Source organism: Microtus ochrogaster, unplaced genomic scaffold (genome assembly GCF_000317375.1).
Source record: "Microtus ochrogaster isolate Prairie Vole_2 unplaced genomic scaffold, MicOch1.0 UNK45, whole genome shotgun sequence".
In the NCBI taxonomy this organism is placed as follows: Eukaryota; Metazoa; Chordata; class Mammalia; order Rodentia; family Cricetidae; genus Microtus; species Microtus ochrogaster.
In genome coordinates, this window is record NW_004949143.1 from 1,152,126 (window position 1) to 1,175,939 (window position 23,814).

General features: G+C 45.1%; 1 protein-coding gene across 1 annotated transcript in view; it reads right to left on the reverse strand.

The window, feature by feature from the left end:
• Positions 1-2,103: 2,103 nt before the first annotated feature.
• Positions 2,104-23,814, reverse strand: part of Cnga2 (cyclic nucleotide gated channel alpha 2) — a 29,317-nt gene continuing 7,606 nt past the window's right edge. Inside the window, exons 2-8 of the mRNA XM_026777078.1 lie at positions 23,504-23,609; positions 8,828-8,963; positions 8,376-8,471; positions 7,326-7,496; positions 6,150-6,257; positions 4,485-4,591; positions 2,104-4,165 (exon numbers count right to left, since the gene is read on the reverse strand). Coding sequence (XP_026632879.1) covers positions 2,766-4,165; positions 4,485-4,591; positions 6,150-6,257; positions 7,326-7,496; positions 8,376-8,471; positions 8,828-8,963; positions 23,504-23,600 — 2,115 coding nt within the window. The 5' untranslated portion in view covers positions 23,601-23,609 and the 3' untranslated portion in view covers positions 2,104-2,765. The remainder of the gene's footprint in view (positions 4,166-4,484; positions 4,592-6,149; positions 6,258-7,325; positions 7,497-8,375; positions 8,472-8,827; positions 8,964-23,503; positions 23,610-23,814) is intronic.

The following is a 23,814-nucleotide window of genomic DNA, read 5'->3' on the forward strand; positions in this document are numbered from 1 at the left end:
CACACACACACACACACACACACACACAAGATTAAGAGAACATAGAATTTGAAGCACAGCAAAAAGTGGTGGAAGATTAAATACAAGGATGTCTGGGGAAAGAGAAGCTGAGCCCTAAAGTCTGTGCCTTAAACCCGGTGAAGCAGAGGGGCACCATGCTTTGTCAAACCAAGTAGCTGTGAGGCGTGATTAAAGGTGAACCAGACTCCGTAAAGAAACTATCACTTTCTTGCTGATAAGAAGGCAAGCATTTTCAATACAGCTATCCACCTGTTTCTGGCACCAGTGATCTTCTGAGCTTACAAGAATAACAACTGTAGGTTCCAGCGCTTGGTAAAAAATGAATTTAGTGCAGCCTTAGCAACAAGCATCATGGCAAGCTGCTGCCTAGGGCTCCAGGGGCTCCTCCTCAGCTTGGATGCATCTCTCTTAAGCTGGAGAATTTATAGTCTTTTTCCAGCACAATACCAGAACTGAGAAGCCAAATACACACAAAGTCGTGACCTTTCACCAGCGCCATCTTCCTACTGTCACCTCCATGGGCCCAGGACCTGAGTCTGTGTGATATTCCTCCAGATAAGACTTCCTCTAGCTAAAGCTTCCTGCTATAGGCCAAGGTATAAGCCAGGAAACTGCATTAAATTTAAAATAAATACAGTTAAAGGAATTAAAATTCATACACTGAAATACACAGAAGAGTGAAAAGACAACTTGAGGGAGAGAAAACACATATTTGCAAATGTGGTAAAGAGTTAATATCTATAATATATAAATGACATTACAGTTTGATGACTCAAAAGTGGCCAAAGAATTTGAAAAGATATTTTTCCAAAGAAGACATCCAAATGGCCAGCAAACATGTGAAAAAACTGCACAGATTCATAACTCATAAGAGAAAGGCAAGCCACACTAAAATAAAGAACTGTCTCGCGCCCAGCAGAAGGGCTCATAGCCAAAAACTGAAAATAAATGTTGGTGAGGATGTGGAAAATTTGGAAAACTGAACAAGCGTGGCAGTTCCTACAAATGAAAGAAACCACAGGACCCAATAATTTCTCTTCCAGACATGTGTCTCCCCAAAGGAACTAAAAACAGTATCGCAGAGAAATTTGCATATCCATATTCCCAGCAGTATTTCAATAGCCGAATCATGGTCAGAAACTGCATACTCATCAACTGGATGAATAAGTAAAATGTGTCATATCTATACACTGGAGTATTATTTGGCCTTTGTAAAGGAAGGAAAATACGACATGAGATGTAACGTGGATGTATTTTAATGATGCTATTTGATAAGCTGACACGGAAGAAATGCTACAGGATCCTATCTATGTGACCTTTGTAGAGATTAAATGAGTGCTGCCATGAAGCTGGTGGGGTGGAATAAGCAGTTGTTTAATGCATACTGAGTTCTTGATGTGGAAAGTGTTTGATGATCAATTTTGCACAATGGTTAAGATGCTAATTTTTACAGCTATTTTCCTATGATGAGTGGATGAGTGAATGAATGTAGGAGAGAATGTTCATGTCTGACCATAAAACTGGGGTCTGTATGTAGACGGTACCCAGTAGCCAGGACTTATTTCTGCAACTCCAGATCATCTGGCAACACCAAATAGGATGCATACCTTGTCCTCCAGAATCAGTATGTGACTGTTTGCAGGTGGAAGGATAGTGACTTTCAGTCACTTCTGGTTCTTCTTTTCCACATTCATTCACTTGCACATTCCCTTACGGTCTAGGTGGATAAACATTGAATGCCTCCTCTGTGGAAGACGTGTGACCAAGAAAGACTGCAGCCAAAGCAGTGACCTTTCCTTCAAGGAGCCCACAGTCTGTCAAAACTGACCCAGGAAAGAAAGTGTTCTGAGAGGCACAGACACCTAGAGAAGGTGTGACTGCCTAATTAGAACGGGGGTGGAGGCGAGAGGATCTTCTCCAAGATTCTGGTTCTAAAGGCCAGTAAGGCTCAGGAGGGTAGAGGAGGATGCTCACATATATGCCAGGAAAACTCTTGGGAGAAGAGAAGAGAAATGTGAGGAAAGAAAGAATTGAGCAATGACCACAAGTACCTGAAAGGAATTTATTAACTTCTAAGTGCCTCTAATTCACAGTACTATAGACTTCACAAACTCTTCAGAACTTGTGTGCATAGAGAGGTGGTGCCCAAAGCTGCCAGGCACCTCTTTCTCACAGTGACATTGTCTGATAAGGAGGTCATGACTCTCAGCAAACACACTCAAGCCCACCCTACCATTCCCTCACAGACTTTGCATACCTTGGCAAACAGCATGCAAGGGCCCAGTGTCTGCAGCCACTTCTTAAATGCATAAACATGCATGAAAACAGACTGTTTAGAGCACATGTTAGAAAAGTATGGGGCAGAATGCAGTAGGGAGTGACTAGATAGAAAGAAGCCAAAAGCAGGAGTCAGGCATTGTGGTGCACACTGTTCTTCAGAGAACACTGTTCAGACTTCTGGTCCCAGGAAATCCCCCTGAAGGGCAGTTCAGTTGTTCCCTGGTTCCTTTTCAGACTTAGGCAGTAAGCACTTGGAAATCCAACCCACAAAACCTACACTGTCCACAAGCTTGACCATTTTCTGGGCTTGGAGGGGGACTCCAAGACATTGTAGCCAAAACCTTAAGCCCTAGCAAGGCTTTGGGGGAGAGCTCAGAGAGACATGAGGACAGGTGTTTGTAAACGTGTAGTTCTATTCAGGACTTCTAACCAGTGTCAAAGCAAGGCTGGATAGGCATCTCTGGCTATTCATCAGCAGCTGCCTCGGGGGTATTCATTCCATCTGATAGGAAATCGTCCTCATGATTCTGTTTCATCTTGTTCTCCAGCACTGTGATGCGTTGCTTGAGCTTCTGCTGGGCCCCAGTGTACTCAGCCAGCAGGCGGGCAAAGCGAGTGTACAAGGTCTCCATGTTTGTCTCCAGTTGCTCCAACTTCTCCTGAACATCTACCTCCATGCTGGCAGCCACCTCATTCTCATCCAGCAGACCTTCCTTCATCAGGATCTCCCGACCCCTCTCCTCAAGGACTTTCTTGGCATCAGGGTACTCAGTCACAGCTTCCATGAGATCATCCTTGGACAAGCAGAAGAGATCTGAGTAACCCAGGCTACGGATATTGGCAGTGCGCCGATTGCCCATTTTGCTGCCCTTAATGTTAAGGATGCTAATCTCTCCAAAGCAGCTCCCAGCTGAGAGCAAGGCATACTGAGTCACACCATCATCGGCTACTACTGCCAGCTTGCCCTCCTTGATGATGTACATTTCCTTGCCAATGTCCCCCTTACGGCAAATATAATCCCCAGGACTGAAGACCTGGGGACGAAGCTTCAGTACCAGTTCCACCAGCAGGCCAGCCTCACAATCCTGAAATATGCGTACTTTCTTCAGGGTGGACAAGTGGACGTTAATGGCTATCTCAGCCCTGAGCTTTGCTGGCAGGTTTTTGAGGACTTCTCGTTCATCTACCGTCTTCTTATTGGTCCACAAGTAGTCAAACCATTTGATGACCTTAGCTTCCATTTCTTTGCTGACCTTTCGGAACTGCATGTAGTGTTTGACAGCGTCAATCTTGGCCTGGAACTCTGCTCGTGTGGCATTCATGTTGGAGATCATGGAGCCCACATTTCCCACAATAGTGGCAAAGATGAGGACACCGATCAGGAAGTCAAAGATGACAAAGAGGTACTCTTCATCCTTTACAGGGGGTGGTGTCTCTCCAATGGTGGTGAGGGTCAGTGTCGACCAGTAAAGACAGTAAATGTATTCCCTAGCCAGGTAGCCATACTCAGGGTCAGTAATGTTGGGGTATACCCAGGTGTCAACCCCAAAGCCGATGGATTTGGAGATGGCATAGTAAATGCAGGCATTCCAATGGATGATGACCAAGATGTAGAGGACCAGATTGCTGATTCGAAAGATGTTGGGGTAGCTGGTGCGTGTCTCAGTGCGGTCAAAGAACTCAAACATACGGGCAAAGTGCAACAGACGGTTGAAGCGCACCTCAGGGCTGTGGATACCCACAGCAAAATAGATGAGGTCAGTGGGGATGATGGAAGCCACATCGAGTTTGAACTGCAAGGTGTGGATATAGTTGTCACGCAATTTCTTGGGGTCTTTGACCAGGAGTCCCTGTTCTAGGAAGCCTGATAGAAATACAAAACAACATGTCACTTCTGTCCTCAGTCCCGTGTCTCCCTAGAAGATAATTCTCACCAGGGAACAAACTACTACTTAGCTTTCCTTCCCACAGAAGACTATAGATCGCACAGGGAGACTGGCCAAAAGAACCCCAAGAAACCACTCTCAGATATAAACCTCCATAAGCATGTGAGTCCATAAGATTTAGAGTATCCTAGCAAAGGTCCACTGAGGAGATGGGCTTCAATACCACGTCCAGTCAGTTTCTTCAAATAGTGTCTTATTTCTTTGGATTTAGGAGTCCAAATGCTGCTGTGCACTCACCTGTGCGCAGTCGGATGAAGACATCTGCAATGTAGACAGTGTCTGAGAAGTAGTCCAGCACCAGCCACACCACAAAATAGTTTCTCTGGAGATCACTGAAGCAGGCTCTGTAAGGGGACAGGGCTGGGCTTCACTGACAAAGCCCTAGTGGCTCTAAGCCATATACATACTTCTGTGGGGAGAGCTTCACATGGCCTCCAGGGACACCAGTGTGTCACAGGTCACTTGGTAACAATGACTAGTGACTTCTACCTCAACCCTTATTACTAAATCAACATTGCTGCATGTGCATCACCATTGATCATTGCTAGTCTTCCTCATGCCCTGGACTGTGAGCCCCAGAAACAGGACACATCTTAGTCGTGACTATATGCCAAATCGCTGGTCCAGGGCCTCAGATTGCACGTCATAAGTGGTTTAAATCCAATAAATAAATAAATAAACAAGGCATTAGAAGACCAGCTGACTGGCTTCTGTATTCATTACTTCAGTGGATTCTTATTGAACACGTCATCGAACCCTGTCAGGATCAGAATACAGATAGTAGTGTGGTTTAAGCTAGAGGTGCTGAGACTAGAGAAAGATTGGTGGCTACAGGAGCTTTGGAGGAAGAAGTCGGTAAGATTTTGAAAATGAATGAGTAGAACCTAGGGAAGGGCCTAGGGAGGGGACAGAGGAAGGGAAAGATCTGATTATGTACTAGTCCAAGGGAAGAATGGTCACATTTAGAACCAAACTCCCATAAAATGTGCAGAACAAAGTAGACCACAGCCTTCAGCCATACTGAGCCATCAAGAGATTAGGGAGCCTTGCTCAAATTAGTCCTTCTGTCCAGAATGCCCTCTCTGCCAACCTCATGTATTTGAACCAATTGCTACCTCCCACTAAGATCTCAACTAAGGTCTCTGTCAAGCCCATTATGATGGCCTATTCTCTAGCAACTTGCTATCTCCAGTCCCTGGTAATATCTTGCTCATTTCTTTTGTTGCATGTTTATATTTGGTCTAGCTGAGAACACTGGGGGAAAAGCAGTGATTGTGTCTGTCCTGTTTTCCATTGTACACCCAACACAGAGCACAAACCCAATTATTATGCAGGTCATTCTTCCTGCATGAATGACTGGCATAGGGTAGTATTACGTGAACTGCTGTCAGGAAAAGAGAGGACCACGTTCAGTGGACCTTGAAGGTCAACCTTAGAGTTTTATCATGAGAACAATGGGGAGCCATTACATGGTTTTGGAAGAGAGAGTAGTATAACCCAATCTCAGTCTCTACATAGGATATTAGTTGCAAGTGTGGAAGATGTACTTGAGGGATTAAGTGTACCTCCAAGGCATAGAGGTGGGACTACTGTAATTTTCCCAGAGAGAGAAGGGAGATGATGGCCTAACCAAGGACAGCACTGATGTATGTGAAAAAGCAGCCAAAGATTACAGGAAATGAGCAGGAAAAGGACCAACATGAAGACTTGATGGCATATTGAATAGCAGGAGCATTGACAACAGGGGGGTGAAAAGAGAATTCAGCAATCAAGAGACTTCAGAAAGAACATTGGACTGTTGCATACTCTTTGTCCAGAGTTTAGATTTTTGTGTGATCTTAATTCCATTTGCTGTAGACTCTGCTTCTGTAATAAATTCCACCTAGACCCCTCCACACTCACCTGGCCACCAGCAGGCACCAGTTGTAAAGAACAGGCATGGCAATGACAAACAACCAGCGGTAATACCAGTCTCCAGCTGGGTCCAAGACAAACAGCTCAAACTTCTTCCTGTAGAGACAAACAGCGGTTACTAGCGTTCTAGGGCTCCAGGTTTCAGAACCACAAATTCTCAAAAGTATTAATGAACTAAAAAATTGTGGGTTGAGGTGTAAGCTGTCTTCTGGTTTCCTTTTGCAGTGACCCACAGCCAAATAGCAGGCCTCCATTCTGACCGAGAGCAGGCCTCTGATCCATTCTGATGCTCCCCTGCCCTCTGAAAGGGCCTTGCCCAGAAGATACATCAAAGACAGAAGTTGTAGCACAGATAGTCTTTGAGGGGATTTGAGGAGGGTGTATCTTAAGATGGTGAAAGTGCTTTAAGCCTGTTCCCACAGTCCCTTCAGGGAAAGAAAGAAACTCCAGGCTAGTGTATGAGCTTCCTCCCCTTTCCATTCTTTAGACTTCAGCCTCCAAACCAGTTTCCCAGATGCTTCATCCTAACTTGGCAAGAGCCTTTTCCCTCCGCTGACGAGACGTGGAGGATGTCAGCTTGGCCAGACATTCACTATCTTCTACTGGTTCTTCGGATATCAGCCCCTCCAATTATTCTGTTTTACTTTCCCTCTCTGTCCCTCCTCTTCTATTTAATCATCTAGGTCTCATGTGTCTGACTCCCACATAAGCCCCTTCAAAAACCTGTTTTCTTGGGCATGGTGGAGCTGGAATGGGCAGGGCTTCAACAGTACTATGTGACTACAGCCTCCCTTACTGATCATCACATACTGACTCCTGGAGCTAGAGCTGAGGTGGTATGCCCTTGGATGAGCTCCTCCTCTCCTGTCGAAATCCACTCCATGGGCAGCAAGAGAATGTATAAAAGGGTACCACTATGGCATGCAAAATATACTCCAGTTTCCCTTGGAAAGATCACTATTGTTTGAGAGGCCCTGGGTGAGGGCAATAGGAATGTTTAGAATAAAAAGAAGCATAGGCGGTCATCTCCACCCGTTCTTTATCTGCTATCACAGAGCTTGGCACGGCCCTGGAACTACTCCTGATGATGGTTAGCATCCCTACTGAGCTCTCCCATGGCAAGTATGGGAACTTTTGGAGATCCCAGAGAGTGGATAGATATACTTGGTGCCCTTTCCATCGCCGTCCTTGTCGCCTTTGCCATCCCCCTGATGTGTTGTCACAGTCTGGAGCTCAGGCCCACGAAAACGCTCTAGGAATGAATCAGGCCTTGGTTCCTCCTCACGGAAATTCTTGTTGGCCCAGTCTCTGATGACCCCCACCAGGCGAACAATCCTAGAGGGGAAAAAGAAGAAGTGTGTGCCAAAGAAATGACCTGTGCTGTTTAGACAAGACCTTTTCAAGAGTGTTCACTGCCTGTTGAGGAAGAGGAGAAAAGAGGAAAAGCCAGAAATAGACCAGGCCATGATTTCCTGTATGCTAAGATCTGGAAAGAGGCCAGCATTGTGGACAAGAGTTGGGGCTCAGGCATTATCTGAAGTATGTCCTGTGGGGAAAGATAGCCCTCCAAAGATTTCCTATGTAATGGAACTTTACAGTTACTGTGAAACACAAACAGGAGGTCTTCAAGGCAAGATTGAGACTGTAAAGAGTCAGGACAGGTCAGTATGAAAACAGCCCCAAGCTTCTTTATTTCTCTATGAGGCCTATGATCTTAAGACCCTATATATAGGCCCTTTTGCCATAAAGACTCCCCTCTTCCCAGTGCTAAGGCAGCCAAATATGAAGGGAAGTGTACTCCCAGCTTGCCTCACAAGAACCTCTAAAGCAGTGGAATAACACCTGGGCACTGGACTTCCTAAATGCTCTCCTGGTGATTCTAAGTCAGTGCTTCTCAACCTCCCTAACACTGTGACCCTTTAATATAGTTTCTCATGTGGTGACCCCCTCAAGCATAATACTATTTTGTTGCTACTTCATAACTGTAATTTTGCTACTGTTGTGAATCATAATATAAATATCTATGTTTTCCAATGGTCTTGGGTGAAAGGGTAATTCCACCCCCTCAAAAGGAATCGCAACAAGTTGAGAACCCCACTGCTTTAGAGTCTTGTAGAAAGGCCTAGTGCAGCTGAGAGGAAGGTCATAGTAACCATTCGACAGGCCCCAAGAATAGAAGGGGTAGCAGCAGGTCAGCTGAAGTGGAGAACTCACCTTCGGAAGCCACCCCTCCCCCTCCGTGGGGTATCCATCTCCGCCAGCCTTTGCAGTTCTGAGGAAGTGTCATCATCAAGCGCCACAGACTGTGGTCTGCATAGAAAGAAACAGAGTTGACCCAGAATCTCTCAGCATGAGTTGTCTTTCCTTTTAGGACATGCCTAAACATCTCACAGTCCCCTTGGAAGATATCCTGGAGCAAATGGAGCTTGCTCTATGAGTGTAAGTCAAAGCTCCAAGGAAATAGTGGAGACTCTGAGTTATTGATGAAGTCACCCAGGCTAAACTGAGAGTGCAGCTCTGGGGTAGAGGGCCTTCCTGGTAGGTACAAGGCCCTGACGTTCTACCCTAATTCTGGCAAAAAAAAAGAGGGTGGGGTAGGAAATGAGAATGAGGAAAGAAGAAAGAAGATAAGAAAAGCAAAAGTCACCCAAGTTCAGTGCACTCACCTGCTACCTGTTCTGTGGTCATCTTTGCCATTGGCCTTAATGGAAGGTGGAGGGTGATGGTTGTGGTTATTAGCTGGAGAGCTCTTCACACCATTGGGCTTTTCGGTCATCCTCCATGTACATGCAGGGCTCTCACCTGACAAGGCAATAACCAGTGGACTCTATTACCCATAGAGAGAAGGGCAGCTAGAGGCGAACAGAGTGACCTTAGTAGTTCATGCATCAAAACATTCTCTAGGGTAAAGGTAAGAAAACTGCATTGTATAGTTTATCACCGTTTAGATTTTAATAACACATCAGAGTAAGGAAGTAGAATCACTTTCTTGGCCCTTAAGGGCCTGACACTGAAGCTAATGCTGAGTCTGATGGCTTCAGATTGCTATAACAGTCGTTATTCAGGCGATCGTGAGGTTCCTTCAGACATGAAAGAGATGTGCAGAAGAAGACATATTCACAAGATAGACTGAGAAAAAGAAGCTGAGCAAGAAGCTTGTGTACTACAGTATCTCTCACCACAGTTGGGAAGAACGGGGGTCAGAGGCCCTCACAGTAGCTTTTCTCTTCTAAGGCTGATCCGTATGCCCCACTAGATGTGGGTAGAAATTGTCAACATGCCTCGGTTTCTCATCACTTCTTCTGGACTCACAGCTACCTCTGACTCCACATCACTGCTGTGAATTCTCAGACCCAAGAGAGTTGAGTAATTAAAGACTCCTGTGACGCAAACTGGGAGTGGGCAGGAGGAGGCTTTTCTTCGTGCTTGGATGTCTCAGTACTGGGAGAGATGAAATATCCTTCACAGCCAGAGAAGCCTACACATAGGATCCCGAAATTGTCGTCACAGAGCCAAAACTCCATTTGGAAATCAGGTAGTGTGAGGTAACCTTTATGCTGGCCTCATATGACTGAACACAACGTCCATCTCGCCCTGAATATCTTCCTGTTGTTACACAGGAAATCTTGTGAGGACATCCACCCCCACAGCATGCCTGAACCCCAGCACTTGCCCTCAAGGCTGACCTCTTTCCAGCTTCTTTCACTTCCTCCAGCATCTGAAGCTGTCACCATGGTGACGGCAGGCACGTCAAGCAGCCTCAGAGATGCTCTCCCAGTGCTCTCTGTGGGACTATAGCATCAGGATGCTAATGAGGACACCTGAGGGAAAGGAACCAGCATCCACAAGTACTTGCTTGAACCCTGGAGGCAGTAGACCATGGAGACAGAAAGTTCCAGGCAATGCAAACAAATCCAAGGCCGCTCACACTGAACAGTTTCAAGGCTGGTGGTGTTGAAGTGCAAGCTTTCAGACCAGGAGAGACTGTAGTACATGTGTTCACTCTCTATGCTTCTGACATTAAAAAGGTTTCCTACCCTGTGACCCCCTGCATTGTATGTACCAGGAACAGGCCCTTCTATTTTTCTGATTCTCTTGTGACATCACTCAACCACGCATGACCTTTCATCAGAAAGTCCACTTAAGGGAGCAAGGACAGGCAGCTAACCATTGCTACAGCTCACCCAGTCAGCCAAGTGGTTCTCGCAGGCACACTCTGCACACACCTCACCTACTCCCAAGGCATTTGTTACCAATGGGTTTCTAATCAGTTTGTGCACACATATCTATTGCCTATTAACCAGTTCCTTTGAGCTACCTCCGACCCTCAAATCCCACATAACAAAAACCACATTTGAGACATTCACTAATAAATTAGCCACCTTTTCATTTTGCCAGTCTCCTAACACGGACTTCTTTCTGTCAAGTCACTCAAGCCTGAAACCTGGATTTCACCACAATTGTTTGCTTCCTTGATCACATCCATGAGCATCACTCAAGAGCTAATCCATTCTTCAAATTATTGAGCATCTGTCTTTCAATCACCCTCTACCAATGCTGCAGTCTCATTGAGGCTCCCAAAGCCTGTTGCAACAGACTCTTTTTGATCGGCACACCCTGGAGTCTGGCCTGGACATTGTCAAAGTTTAACTGAAAAGAAAATTAACTTCTCTTGGGGACAAATGCACTCTCATATCATGAATGGACAAGGATGGAGGATAAAAGCAGAATTTGGAAAACCTTAAGCTGTTCAAAAAGTCCAAGTAGTTAACCAAAGTGAAGACAAAGATGAGGACAGGCAAAAGGCTTGAAAAAGCACAAGAAGCGCTCCTAAAGAAGATAGATGCCTCAAGGCCAATGCCCAGTCTTAATAGGGAGTCAATGCTTCTATCCCCTGAGATGAGAGGTGGAATAGAAGGTGGAGAGAACAATAAGTTCCTCTGTGGGAGAAGAGTAAACACAGCATAAATGAATTATCTTTCAGGAGGTGAGGAAGAGTAGGAGTTTGAGGGACAAGAGACAGAGCTGTAACTAACTCTGCAATCTTGGCTCATAAAGGGCAGAAATACAGTGGAAACAAAGGGAAGATGTAGGGCTGAGAAAGGTTGGTTCTCTTTGTGTAGTATTGTTAATTTTTACTTTTGTGTTGCCACTGGGTTTTTTTATTGTTGTTTGCTTATTTGTTTTTTGGGGTTTGGGGAGATTTGTTGTTTCGGGTTTGTTTTTTTTTTTTTACATCAAAGAGATAACAAAGCAAGCTGGGATTCAATTAGAAAATTTATTTTTGTGCTTGAGACCAATTCCACTAGAGTAGAGCCCATAAATGGTGGAAATGATATGTAGGGTTAGATACCAGATAAAATGAGATGAAATTTATCAGGTGCATCAGGAAGGGCTGTTGAAAAAAGTCAAGAAAGAAAGTAATAATTTTGATGGGAGTAGGAATATAGAGAGCATCGGTTGAAAGGGTTCACTTCTGTAAAACTCTAATATTATATGTGAAGAGGGAGGGGATTCCATCTTCAGGGATATCAGTCTTTCTTGTGCGCAAACTTTGGAGGAGGCAAGATTTGCAGTAGGAATGAGTAGGAGAATCCAAAGTACTTTAGGTACAAACCCAGCAAGACAACAGACTACAGAGTTGCCACTGAGAAAAGAGGTGGACCGGAGATCTTAGGTGGGTGGAATATCCAAGGAAAGTGCCTTTCAAACCTAGAGTAAGGCGTGCTGATGCAATTTTCTAAAGAGCCCAATTTCAATCATGAGGACTTTCTGGGCCTGTTTTCATCCATTAGCTCACTATCTGAGTAACTAGGATTATATAGATAATCATCCTGAAAAAATGAATCCCCGGGCTGGCACAATGAATCCCATAAACCTTGGCTAAAAGTATTTTCAGAGTTTCTTCAGAGTATGCATAGGGATGTGAAAGCCAGAAAGCCTAGAAGTTCTGCTTCATAGCTCACTAAAATGATAGCTGATGTTCAGTTCTTTCATTCACTCGTCTATCACACACCAGTCACCCACTGGGAACCAGTCCCTGGGCTGGATGCTAAAGCTAGAGACGGTAGTCCAGCAGTGTCTATAGGAATCTCAGGATCAGTGTCAGATGACCTAAGGAGACAACCAGGAACACAGTCTAACTTAAAAGTCATTCTCTGTTCATATTCTATTGTGATTTCAGCAACATATCAGCAATTATTCTCTGAAATAATGTTATTCACACCTTATTCCTCATCTTCCTTATCCACTGCTTCTCCTGTTCTTTGAGGAAGTGTCCACTTCTGCCCAACAGTAAAGTTTCGGTTGTGAGCTCATCCCTTCACTGGAGCATTTATTTTACTATCATTTCCTCCCCAGAGTGGTAGCTTTTAATGCATCTAAATGCCAGAAACTTCAAAACCTCTAAAAGCCAGAAGCCCAAACCTCTTCTCTGGAGCTCAGTTTGACCCCCTGACATGAGCATTTTGATGTGGAATAGACGCCTCAGGATTAACATGTCCAGAATTGAGGCCTTGATCTTCCCCTCCAGATACTATTCTCTCATACTCAACTGCATCTCAGGAAAGGCAAAGCCATACTTCTAACAACTCGGGTCCAAAGCCTTTGTGTTTGTGTCATTCCTTTCACTTCTGTCCCATTACACATTCAAAGCATGCAGGCTCTTCATTCAAAACATCACAAGCTCAATATCTCTATCACAGTTAAATTAATCCAAGCTTCGCACTGTAGATAATGAATGAGCTTTCGATGGGTAGTTGATTAACTGTCCTTTCACTCCTTCACTTTTTCTAAGCTTCCTCTCCCCCTTTCACTATTCACCTTATGCTCCTTTTATATTAGATAGGTTAATTTAAAGGAATATACAACATTATTTATTGGTTAAAACGAAGTAACAAAGATCAATATATCCTCCAGAATGCAATAACTATACTTAGGGAGAAAAGATATGAAAGAACATTTCCAAAGACTTTAAACATTAAGTAACAAAGCAGAAATTCTTAGGTGGAAGGAAATAAATCAAGGGAGCCTTGTGATCAACCATCATTTTTCTTGTCATCTTTTTAGGCTATAACGTAGAGGGAGAAATGAAAGTGGACCTTAATGGATTCCCTGGATTGAGAAGAAAGCAGAGACTCCAAAGAGACCAGAGCATCAAGAGTGTGCAGAGCAGAGTACCGGGAGAGGAGTGGACCTCAAAAAGAGAGTTACAGAGGGATTTAGCAAGACAGAGACAGAAACAGACAGAGACAGCGACAAGGAGACACAGAAAGGTCATGTAAGCAAGATCAGGGAAGCTAAAAGTGGAGCCTATCACACATTCAGCTTAGTACATATACCATCCTCCTAAATTCAGTATTCCAGGTCTCAGTCTTCAGATGGGCTCTAATGCCACCTGTCAGGAACATCCAGTTGTTTGTGCAGTCTTGGTTAGACTACCCCGAGAGCCTTGACACCAGTGAGGAATGAGTAGTTCCTACACGGAACAATGTTATGATCCTACTGACAACTTGTAAAAGTATAACCCAAATGCATTAAATTCTTCCCAAGCAACTAAAATGCAATCCAGAAAAAAAGCCCCAAAATGTTATCAGAAATATAAAACTAGGCAAAAGAGTCAGACATGGACCCTCTCCACTGTTAGGAATCTCACAAAACCATCAAGCTAAGGACCACAACAGATATACAGAGAACTTGCTGCACACATGCAGGACTCATGCTTGCCACTTCAGCTTCTGGGAGCCCACATGATACCTGCTTAGGGGATTCTGTGGGCCATGTTTTCTTGCTGTCATCCATCCCTTGTGACTCCTAATGCTTTTCCTCCCCCTCTTCAGTGGAGTTTCCTATCTCTGAGGGGAGGGCCCCAAATGAGACCTCCAATTTAGACTTTCTCTTGGCATAATATCTGGCTGTGGGTCTCTGTGCTCACTCCCATCTGCTGCCAGAGGAAGCCTCTCTGAGGACAACTGGACAGGCACTGACATATGAGAATAGCACAATATCATTAGGAAGCATTTCATTGATTTTTTTTGACTTGTCTAACCACAATATGAAGATTTTTGCCTTATCTTATTGTGTCTTTTTTTTATATACTGGAAGCCTGTGTTTTCCTGAAGAGGAAACAGAGGGGAATGGGTCTGGGGAGCAGGGGAGGTAGAGGGGAGCTGGGAAAAGGAAAGGGAGGGGAAACTGTGGTTGGGATATAATATATGAAAGAATAATCTATTTTCAATAAAATATAAAAATAAAAATATAAAATTCCAACATTCAATAAGGTAATATCCATAATGTATCCACATAAAATGATAAGATATGCAAATAATTTCCCCATAATGAGAAGTAAACGAGCTATTCATTGAAATGAAATAAGTCTAGAATTGGTATAAATGTAGAATTAACAGACAGCACATTGAAAGGTCCTACAATTTTATTTGCTGTGTTTAAAAATGGAAGTTTTAGTATGGACTTTTTGTTTAAAGGTGCTCAAATCAGATTCCTAGAGATTGAAAATGTATTTTATGAAATTAAAATAAAACACCACAGTGGCATTTCAATGCTCATGGGTGGTTGAATCGAGGGTCCCACTGAGGGTCAAGGAATCTGACAATGCTCAAATCCTTTTCAGAAAAGGGCTAGCAGCATATTTACATATAAGCCAGGCAGTTTCTCCCAGATTCTTTAAGTGTCTTAAAGTGATTTATTTTATGTGTTTTGCCTGTACGCATGTATGTGTACCTCGTGGGTGCCTGGTGCCCAAAGAGGTCAGCAGAGGGCATTTGCAGACCCTGGAACTCGAATTACAGATGGTTATGAAGCACCATGTAGAGGCTGGGTACTCAACAGGGATCCTCTGCAAGATTAGTGAGTACTCTTAGTTGCTAAGGCATCTCTCCAACCCCTCCCAAATTCTTTAAACTGACAGTAGATGCTTTAATACCTAACGCTATGCCAATGTTATAAAAAATAATCTTAGCAAAGTATCAGTAAGATGTGAAACAAGTTCAGTGGCCTGCTCTATGTGTCGATAATGTTCCTACAGGAGAAAGAGCTAAAGAGATAACTTGAACATTTTTCCAAACTTGATGAAAGCTATACATCTACAGATATAAGATCAATGACACTTAAAGGGCACACACACACACACACACACACACACACACACATACACACCATGAAGAAAACTTCACGGTGGCAAAGTATAATTAAATTTTTCAAATTCATTGATAATGGGAAAATCTTAAAGATAATTTGCAAACTAAGGTACATTATACACTGAGTGGCAAGCCTAAGGATAGCATCATGTGCCCAGTAAGGACAATACAAACATATCTGATAAACTTCAGGCTTCCCTTCCAACATTAAATCAACAATTTTTGTCCAGTTGCCTGTAAAAAGCTAGAGCCCATCTTGTCCCAAGTCACACCTAGTTTATCATACCCCTCAGCTCTTTGATAGCAAATGTTCATGAGTGGCCTGAATGTCGAGACTTTTTTGACTGTCAGTCTTCAGGATGGCTTGGCATACAAGCTTCCCTGTAAAGAGGATGCTCAATCTCTTCCTCTATATCTACAATTTTCTACCCAGTTTCCCAGGTCCAGTAGTGAAGGCTATATCCAAACCATACTATCCTTATTGAAAGTTCCCTTAGGTACAGTACTTCATGCAAACAGCCCTACTCGGTGTTAGAACTTTCTCCTGAAAAACAGGCATGCACACTGGTGAAAAGAAAGGAGAAGAAAAGCATGGAGGGAGGAAGATAGGTAAGGACAGAGGGAGGGGGCATAACGACTAAATTTGATGAGGTTTTATGGATCTCAGAAGACAGACTTTAGAGAATGGAAATGCTGGTCATGAACTAGGGAGTAAGGGAGAGTAGTCATGATGGGTCTTCTGAAGGCATAAGACCCTTTAGATGACAAGATATCACAGATTCTCTCACAATTCAGCTCACCCAGACTTCTAGTTCAAGTTTATACCAAGTCTAACCCAAGATTTTCAACAATGTTTGTGATTTCTTCCATGACTGACAACATAAAGAAGCAGACTGTAAGTCTTAGCTAGAAATTAGTCCCCAGCTCTGGTCTTTGCAGAGGCAAAGTCCTGAGTGGTGAAGAAGGCATGGTACCAAGTGCTATGTCATTTACACTGTAAGCAGTAGAGCATCAGGAAAGTTGGCAGACACAAAGCAATATGGGGGACTAAAGGGAAGCAATGGCCTCCCACTAGGCAGCTGGAGCCTCATGATTCAGGGTTGAGAACACACTTACTGTGCATTTACCTTGTTCTAAGCCATTGACTTAAATCAATTTCTTTAATCTTCATGACAACCTCACTAGGCTGATGTTATGCTGCCCACTGCACAGATTCACAGCCTGACACTCTGTCTCTAAAAGCACACTCAGCCACAGGCTAACTTGGAAGGCACATAGAGCCAGGGAGTTGCTTATTAGTATCAAGGAAAGAGCTGGAGTCAGAACTGTGTAAAGGGTGGCAGGCTCTTGAGGTTCGCCTTTGAGGGTGGAGCTGAAGTTGCTATGACCCAGGAGAGACAGTTGCTTGGGGCCCGTCTGTAAACAGAGCCAGATGAGCTATGGGTAGAAAGAGGGTAAGTGACTGGTAATCACGAGGTGGGCCCACTCAGCAGGTGAAAGTCCTTGATGTTTTCATTAGCAGTTGTGAGCCCAAGCTCCAGTCCCTCCACAAAACTGACATGGCCTGGCTCTCTGTTTGATGAACAAAACCCTCAGCAGTTGGGTTTGCCCAAGAGTTCTGATGGACGGATGTAGTTGCTCATTCCTTTAACAACAACTGGAACATGTACTGTGGATTCTTTGGTATCAAGAACTTGTGTCTGGTCTGTTCTTTCCAAGACATATTTCATATCTTTACAGCAAAAGATAAGGGTGTGGTGACATATCTAGTTTCAGCTACACACAGTCCATGCCCAAAGGGAAGACCTTCTAGAAGGCTGCCCAGGATAGACTGGACCCCAGCAACTGGAATTTATTCCAAGATCCCTCCTGTCCTCATATCCCCAAATGCTTGCAGTCTGTCTACGTCTCCTGGGAAGGAACAATAGGCCATGAACTACATATACGCCAACCTGATATGACCCTGTATTTCTGAGACCGGTTTCCTGTCTCATCGCTCCAGTGTCTCAGCTGAGAAAAGCTAGTCTTTTTTTACATCTCCTCAACCTGGAAACTTAAGCATTATTTTTTATATCACCCACTACATTCCCCAATCTATCTTCTCTTTCCCATCCATACTGACTACTGCTGCCTGAGGGTTTGTCTACACCCTTGGCATAGGCTTCGACTCCTTGTTTCTCTACGATGAGGTCCCCAGATTTTCCTTTCCTCTACCTTCTCCACCAGCAGATGAGCCAAAGTAAAGGCTGAAATCCCAGCAGTATTGCTTGGAGAAGCACCACGTGACCCCTCCCCATATCATGGCATCTTTTTCACAGCCACAGAGCTCCAAGCTGTGTGCTCCCCATGATCTAAGGTTTGGAGGCCCAAAAATGCTGTAGGCCAGGAAGACAGAGGAGGAAAGTACTTAGGATGGACAACAAGTTTCCTACTCTCCTGAAAAAGTCATGTGTGCCAAGCTTTCTGGCATCCTTTTCACCATCTTCCTATTGGAAAACAAAAGTTTAGTTGTCTCAGGAAAAGTCTGGTGTGACATTTCCTGCCACCACACTCCTAGAGGACCCAATACTTCACTTGACTGCTTTGATAAGGTACAAAATTTCCCCACATAGACAGTTGCCTCTACACTACTGAGGAGCCATACACAGGAGGGCCCTTGCAATCACAGCTTTAGGGTCTGTGGGTTTTATTCTCATGAGTCCCCGCCCTGACCTCTATAGAAGCCATCAGCTCATGGACACAAGAAAGTTTCAGCCCCCTTTGCTCACCAGTCAGATGGCTTCAGAGGCACAGTTCTGGGGCCACAGTCAACATCTGTTGTTCCATCCACACCACCTCCAATCAAAGACAAGCTTTTGAGAGCTCATGAGCACTGAAACCTGCAGAGATTTCTTGCTTCTTCTGTTGTCCAGCCAGGGAAGGTTTTTTGAGACCCCAACAAATAGCAACAGTTTTCCAATCAGAGAGCTGCTCCACGTTGCCTGCTGCCAGCCCAGGAAGCCAACAGAGGTCCAATGGAGCACATACTCACACTAGGTGAGCTTGAGAGCCAAGTCAGGGTGTTCCTGGCCCCTGAAGAATCTGTCTTCAATGAGATCCCTGCACACCCCAGGCTGCCGACAGCTGAGAACTAGACACTGGTCTAACTGTCTGTTGAAGTGGCTTCTCTGGCCCCTCCCAAGCTCCCTAAGGGACTCTCCCTTGTACAGAGCAGGTGCAAAGCAGCTGTCTGAAGACTGAAGACTAAAAGCTCAAGGCTGCCAAACCACTGCTTTAAAATGTTGACAAAGTTCCAGACAGCCTACCTGATTGGAGACTAAATAGAGATTGGGAGAGAAAAGAGAAACCCAGAATGGAGCCAGTCAGAGTGGGAAAATTTGATGGATTTAAGCTCTCACAAGGGCCAGGATTTGAGAATCAGAAGGTGCAAGTAATCCTTTGGCTCTTTTTAAGAGACCAGGATTCCAAGCTGCTCCTAGGCCCCTACTCTCACCTTTTTTCCCCACAACCAGCTGTCTTCTCCCCTTTTTTTATCCAGCTACTAAGAGGCCAACCTGAGAAAGAAGTGTTGAAATATCGGGTTTCAGCCTTTGTCCAGGGCTGGCGCTGACTAGAAGCCAGATTGATAGGGAGGGCCCTCCTGGAAGCCTCCAGTTTCCACACCTGCACATGTGGCTTGGATGGCTAGCTCCTCACTCAGGGGATAGCCAGGAGAGTTCTAACTGACATCCTGGGCTCAAAGGCTAGGACAAAGCCAGACACATATAAATCCTGCATAGGACAGCACGGAGAGCTTGTACGGACACGGAGGGGCATGGCAGGAGAAGTTAAGAGCTATGTTAGCTGACGTCTGCTAACAAAGGAGAATGTATTCATGTGTGGCATGTATAATTGTGGCATGTATAATGGAAATTTTGAGACTGTAACATGGGTGGCATATTTACCACAGAAAAACAGTCGTTAAAATGAACTTCAGTGGAGGCTTCTTCATAGAAAGTGGTCTTTAAAGCCCAACTGCATAACTGAACAAAATTATGCTCTGAGGACACTGATGGAAAACTTCTACTAGCCCTTTCCTTCTGCTGGGTCTCAGTGATGCAGAACACAGAGAAAACTAGGCCCTACACACTTCCAAGCTAATACGCAGTAAAATGCTTCTGTGTTCCTCTAATCCTGGGCCTAGATGGTATGGGAGATGGTCCATGGTGATAACCAGCAATGTCCTAGGAAAGTTTTCTCCCCTGTCACCAGATGTAAATGAGTTTCTTCTCATATCCATACCTACTGGACACGCGGCTTCCCCATGGGGGGAGTCACAATTTTGGATAGAGGGGAATATAATAAGAAGACAAACGCTCCAGATGGATCATAGCCTAAGGGACAAGCAGAGGATCCTGCTTTTAACCATTTTGTCCCTGTGCCTCAGTGCTGACTTCTCAGGCTGTCACAGAGATAAATCAGGAAAGCTTTGACTGCAGTTCAGGTTTGCTCTGGGAGACCTCCTAGGTGGGGCAGGCAATTGGAAGGATCCCACCCCTAGTCTTGTCAGAGGCGGCTGAGCAGCCACACTGCAGGGTAGAGAGAGGCAGACAGGGCACACGCAAGGACTCCACCTGAGCTCACCTACCTCAGGAGGTGTTCCTCCAGGGGGGCCACCAGGCTGTTTGTTTGCAACTCAGCTAAATTGCTCCCAGGAGGGAGCCTTTGTTTCACAACATATTTGCAACCAGACTTTTTTTGAAAACATGTCCTGTCTGCACAGGCACAGGAGCACCCGGGCACCAAAGGGCAGGTTTCACCCAACTTAGTTGCAGCCCTCTCTTCCTTGTAGTTTCCCTGTGGAGCCAAATTGGGATGGAATAAAAGAGGTGCCCTTAGGCTAACGATATGAGGGATGACATCTTGGTGTCTATTTAATAAGCCTATCTCTCCTCTAGGTTTGCCTTTCACAGTACCAAAGGCAGTGGAAGCATCGTGATGGTGGCAGGAAATGCTACATGCTGCCTTTGTGTGAACTGATGGGTTGTTCCAACTAGCTATTTCTCTGCATTGTGGATCCCTGTTGTGGGTTATTTGTACACTGTGTGAAAATGCATTGCTGTTACTGTTGTAATAAACAGTCAAATGGCCAATAGCTAAAGAGGATTTCTAGGCAGAGAGAGAGGAAGTGGGAGATGAATCTAGGCATGCAGGAGATTCCAAGAAACATGGAGGGAGTCAGAGATACAGAGTGAAAGAAAGGTAAAAAGCCATGAGGCAAAATATAGATTAATATAAATGGGTTAATTTAAATATAAGAGCTAGTGGGACAAGCCTAAGCTATAGACTGAGATTTCATAATTAATAAATCTCCATGTCATTATTTGGGAGCTGGCTGGTGGGTCAGAGAAAGACTCATTACATTTCTCATTCTTCCCTGGGGCTGCAAAGAGTAGAGAGAATGTCTTCCACAAAGTCTCTCTATCCCACTCTTAGCTCTTGGGTGTGCTCTGAGTCTCTAGGGCCCATTTACAGGGGCAGATAGTGCTCTTGGCTCTCCTGGTGCAAAACACTTATGATCAGGTAGTGTCTTTTTTATTCTAAAGGGGTTTCCTCCAGCACCCCACTACCCTTTCTGCTCTGGGGCCAGAGAGAAAACCTGCCAAGCATCTCTTAAGTAGCCTTATGTCACCTTCTAGCAGGGTGAGGCTCCAAGGCCACATGTCTAGGGTCCCACTGAGCTGACTGCAGGCCCTGTGTCCTCATCTCAGAAGCACATCAGCTCCCAGAACATTTGAAATAGAGGAAGCCTTGCACTGCACGGAGTTCCCTAAGGATGAGAGAGAGGTAACAGGGTAATGGCCAAAGAGAATTTGGAACTCAAAACTCTTCTCCCTTTGCCATTTCTGCCTCACCTCCTCCTCTCCCCTACTCTCTCCCCTCTTTCTATCCCCCACCCCCTATACACAGTTCTCTCCATATTTGATGACATGGTCTCCTACAAATGGAGAAGTCTTGATAGATTTGGCTGTCTGGGGAAGTTCCCCTTAGCCACAAAGGTGATGTAAAAGTTCTAGGTTCCCAAGCCACAAAGATTCACCTTGGTTACTTTCTTGCCACCGAGTCCCTCTCCCATTCATTCCATCAGAGCTCTCGTGAGCTGAGCATCACTGTAGATGAGTCTCTCGCATACACAAATCTGGACTCTGATAGTGTAGATGTTAACTCCAAACCAGAAAGCAATCAACCTTAAAGCCATCAAATGTCTGTCATCCACTTGGTCCCAGGGAAAGGAGTAGAAGCCAAGTAAGCCTCCCTAGTTAACTGGGCTATCTGAGATGTGACTTTTAGGTCGTCAGGTACAAAAGGTAGTACTGTGGCCCCTAGAGCTCTCTCAGGACCTCATCCTCAGACACTCAGTAGGAAGCAGACCATTCCCTAGCCTGGAACGTGGAAGAACTTAGCTTACACACAATGTTTTCCTGTCTTGCTAGAAAACACCAAAGACCTGTAGTTCTTCTCAGGAACTCATTTTTTTCCTTGGGAAAATGGAAATATTTCTGGCCCTTTCCATGACATTTTTTTTTTCTGATTGAGTCTCTAGAACACCTGACCTGTCCTTCAAGCAATCATTGACATAATACCAATGAGAAGGACTGTCTGAAGCCTTGCCTGAGCTAAAGACAGAGAGGGTGGGGAATGGTAGACAGTAGAGGACACCAGGAACCTTGGGGCAATGGCAACTCAATCCCAGACATGCTGCCTTAGACCAAAAGGCTATCCCCTTGTGTATCTCCCCAACTCTGACAAAAGTGAGGTTTAGATAAAGAACTTTGGGCACCAGGCTTTGTTGTGCTCATGAAGCTTTTATTGAGCATGTTCTCAGAGCAAAGGTTTGAGCAGTGTGGGGCCAAACAAAAGAAGGAATACAAAGGCGAACCCTGTCCACAGAGGATGGAAGAAAAGAAACGCTGGTGTACAAAGGCCAGGGTCACAGAGCCCAGCTCTATGGGCAGTCAGGTTAGATAGTGTTCATGCCGGTGTTTCTGTTAGGGCTCATGCCATCCTCTAATCTCTTCAGAGGAGTGACAGCTCAACCCAGGCACACCTGTCTGATGCTACCCCGTGGTTCTCCAGCCTTGCAGAAGCTAGAATCTCATAATAGAGGGAGCTCATCTCCAGGCAGAAGGACTGAGCAGAAGGCTAAAATGACCCAACTGCTACCTGGGAGCTGCTGGCAGATCGAATGGGGTGGATAAGGGCATCTCTGAAAGCAAAGGGAAGAGGAGAGGAAGAGATGGCTCTAGCAAGGCTGTGATATTTGTGAAATTTCACTGGTGCATCCAAAGCCACAGGTTGGCTACACAGAGTGACACCAGCAGACTACAGAGCACAGCCTCCTTATGGCACCAGATGACATCCCAGTCCTCAAGGGCATGCAGCCGCCCAGAAATCACTTGCATCTATGGAGGGACCAAACACAGGCCCTGTGAAGAGGAATCTCTCTTATGAGAAAGGCAAGACTTAACGGTAGGGGAAAAGTATGACCTTCAAACAAAATGAATCTTTGTTCCTCCTTCCATCTCCTTTTCTCTTCCCTAATTCCTGTCCAGCATCTCCAGCATAAAAGAAAATTAAGGGTGAGATCAACATGAGGTACTCAAGCCATAAGGCCTGAGAAGAGATAGGGGAGCCCAACCTCACTTCATTTGCTACAGGAGATGATGCGACAAAGGCTATGAAAATTCAGGGGGTAGCTCTTTTCATAGCTGCAAAAACCACCCACTCCCAGACACTATGATGCTTTTTCCAACTGCACAGCAGATGCGTACTCAACTGCTTTCTCATGACCTCTATCTCCAGCCCAGTGAGTTCTTCCAGGCCAATCTCTGCCACTATATCTGCCTCCAGACTGTTGGGAGGAAAGGTGACACAGGTCAGAGGTGCTGTTGGTCATAGAAAATAGATACAGCAATCAGGTAAGCCTGGAGGCTTTTTGGATAAAACTCCAACCCTTCCCTTGTGTAGTAAAGAGGGCTGAGGGTTTGCCAGAGCATGTGAAGATTCCAAATGGCCAGGAGGCAAAAGTACCCTAATACTTAAGGTACATTCAACTACTTCTTGACTTGGATGCTCACCAGTCTCTATGGCCCTGAGCCTGGCATGTTCCTCCCCAAGTAGCCAGGAACAAGACGGTTGAGTTCTTACCGCTCATAAGGGGACCCTGCCCCTTGGATGTTGCCAGGAAAGTCCTGGAGATGGGCATCCCCATGCCTCTGATCTCTTGGCACCGGGGCATCTGCATTTGGTGTCCCTACAGAAAGAAGAAAACACCATTTCAAGTCACCTGTTCAGCCCCACATTGTGCTAGAATCAACAGTGCACCCCACAATGTCATCATCTTCCTGTACCCCCCACTGCCTATTGGTAGCTTGCTGTGTCAAGAGAAATGCAGACAAACCCCCCTCCCCCAGCTCCTGCTGCAGGGCTGTCTTTCTTACACACGACCCCCCCCCCCA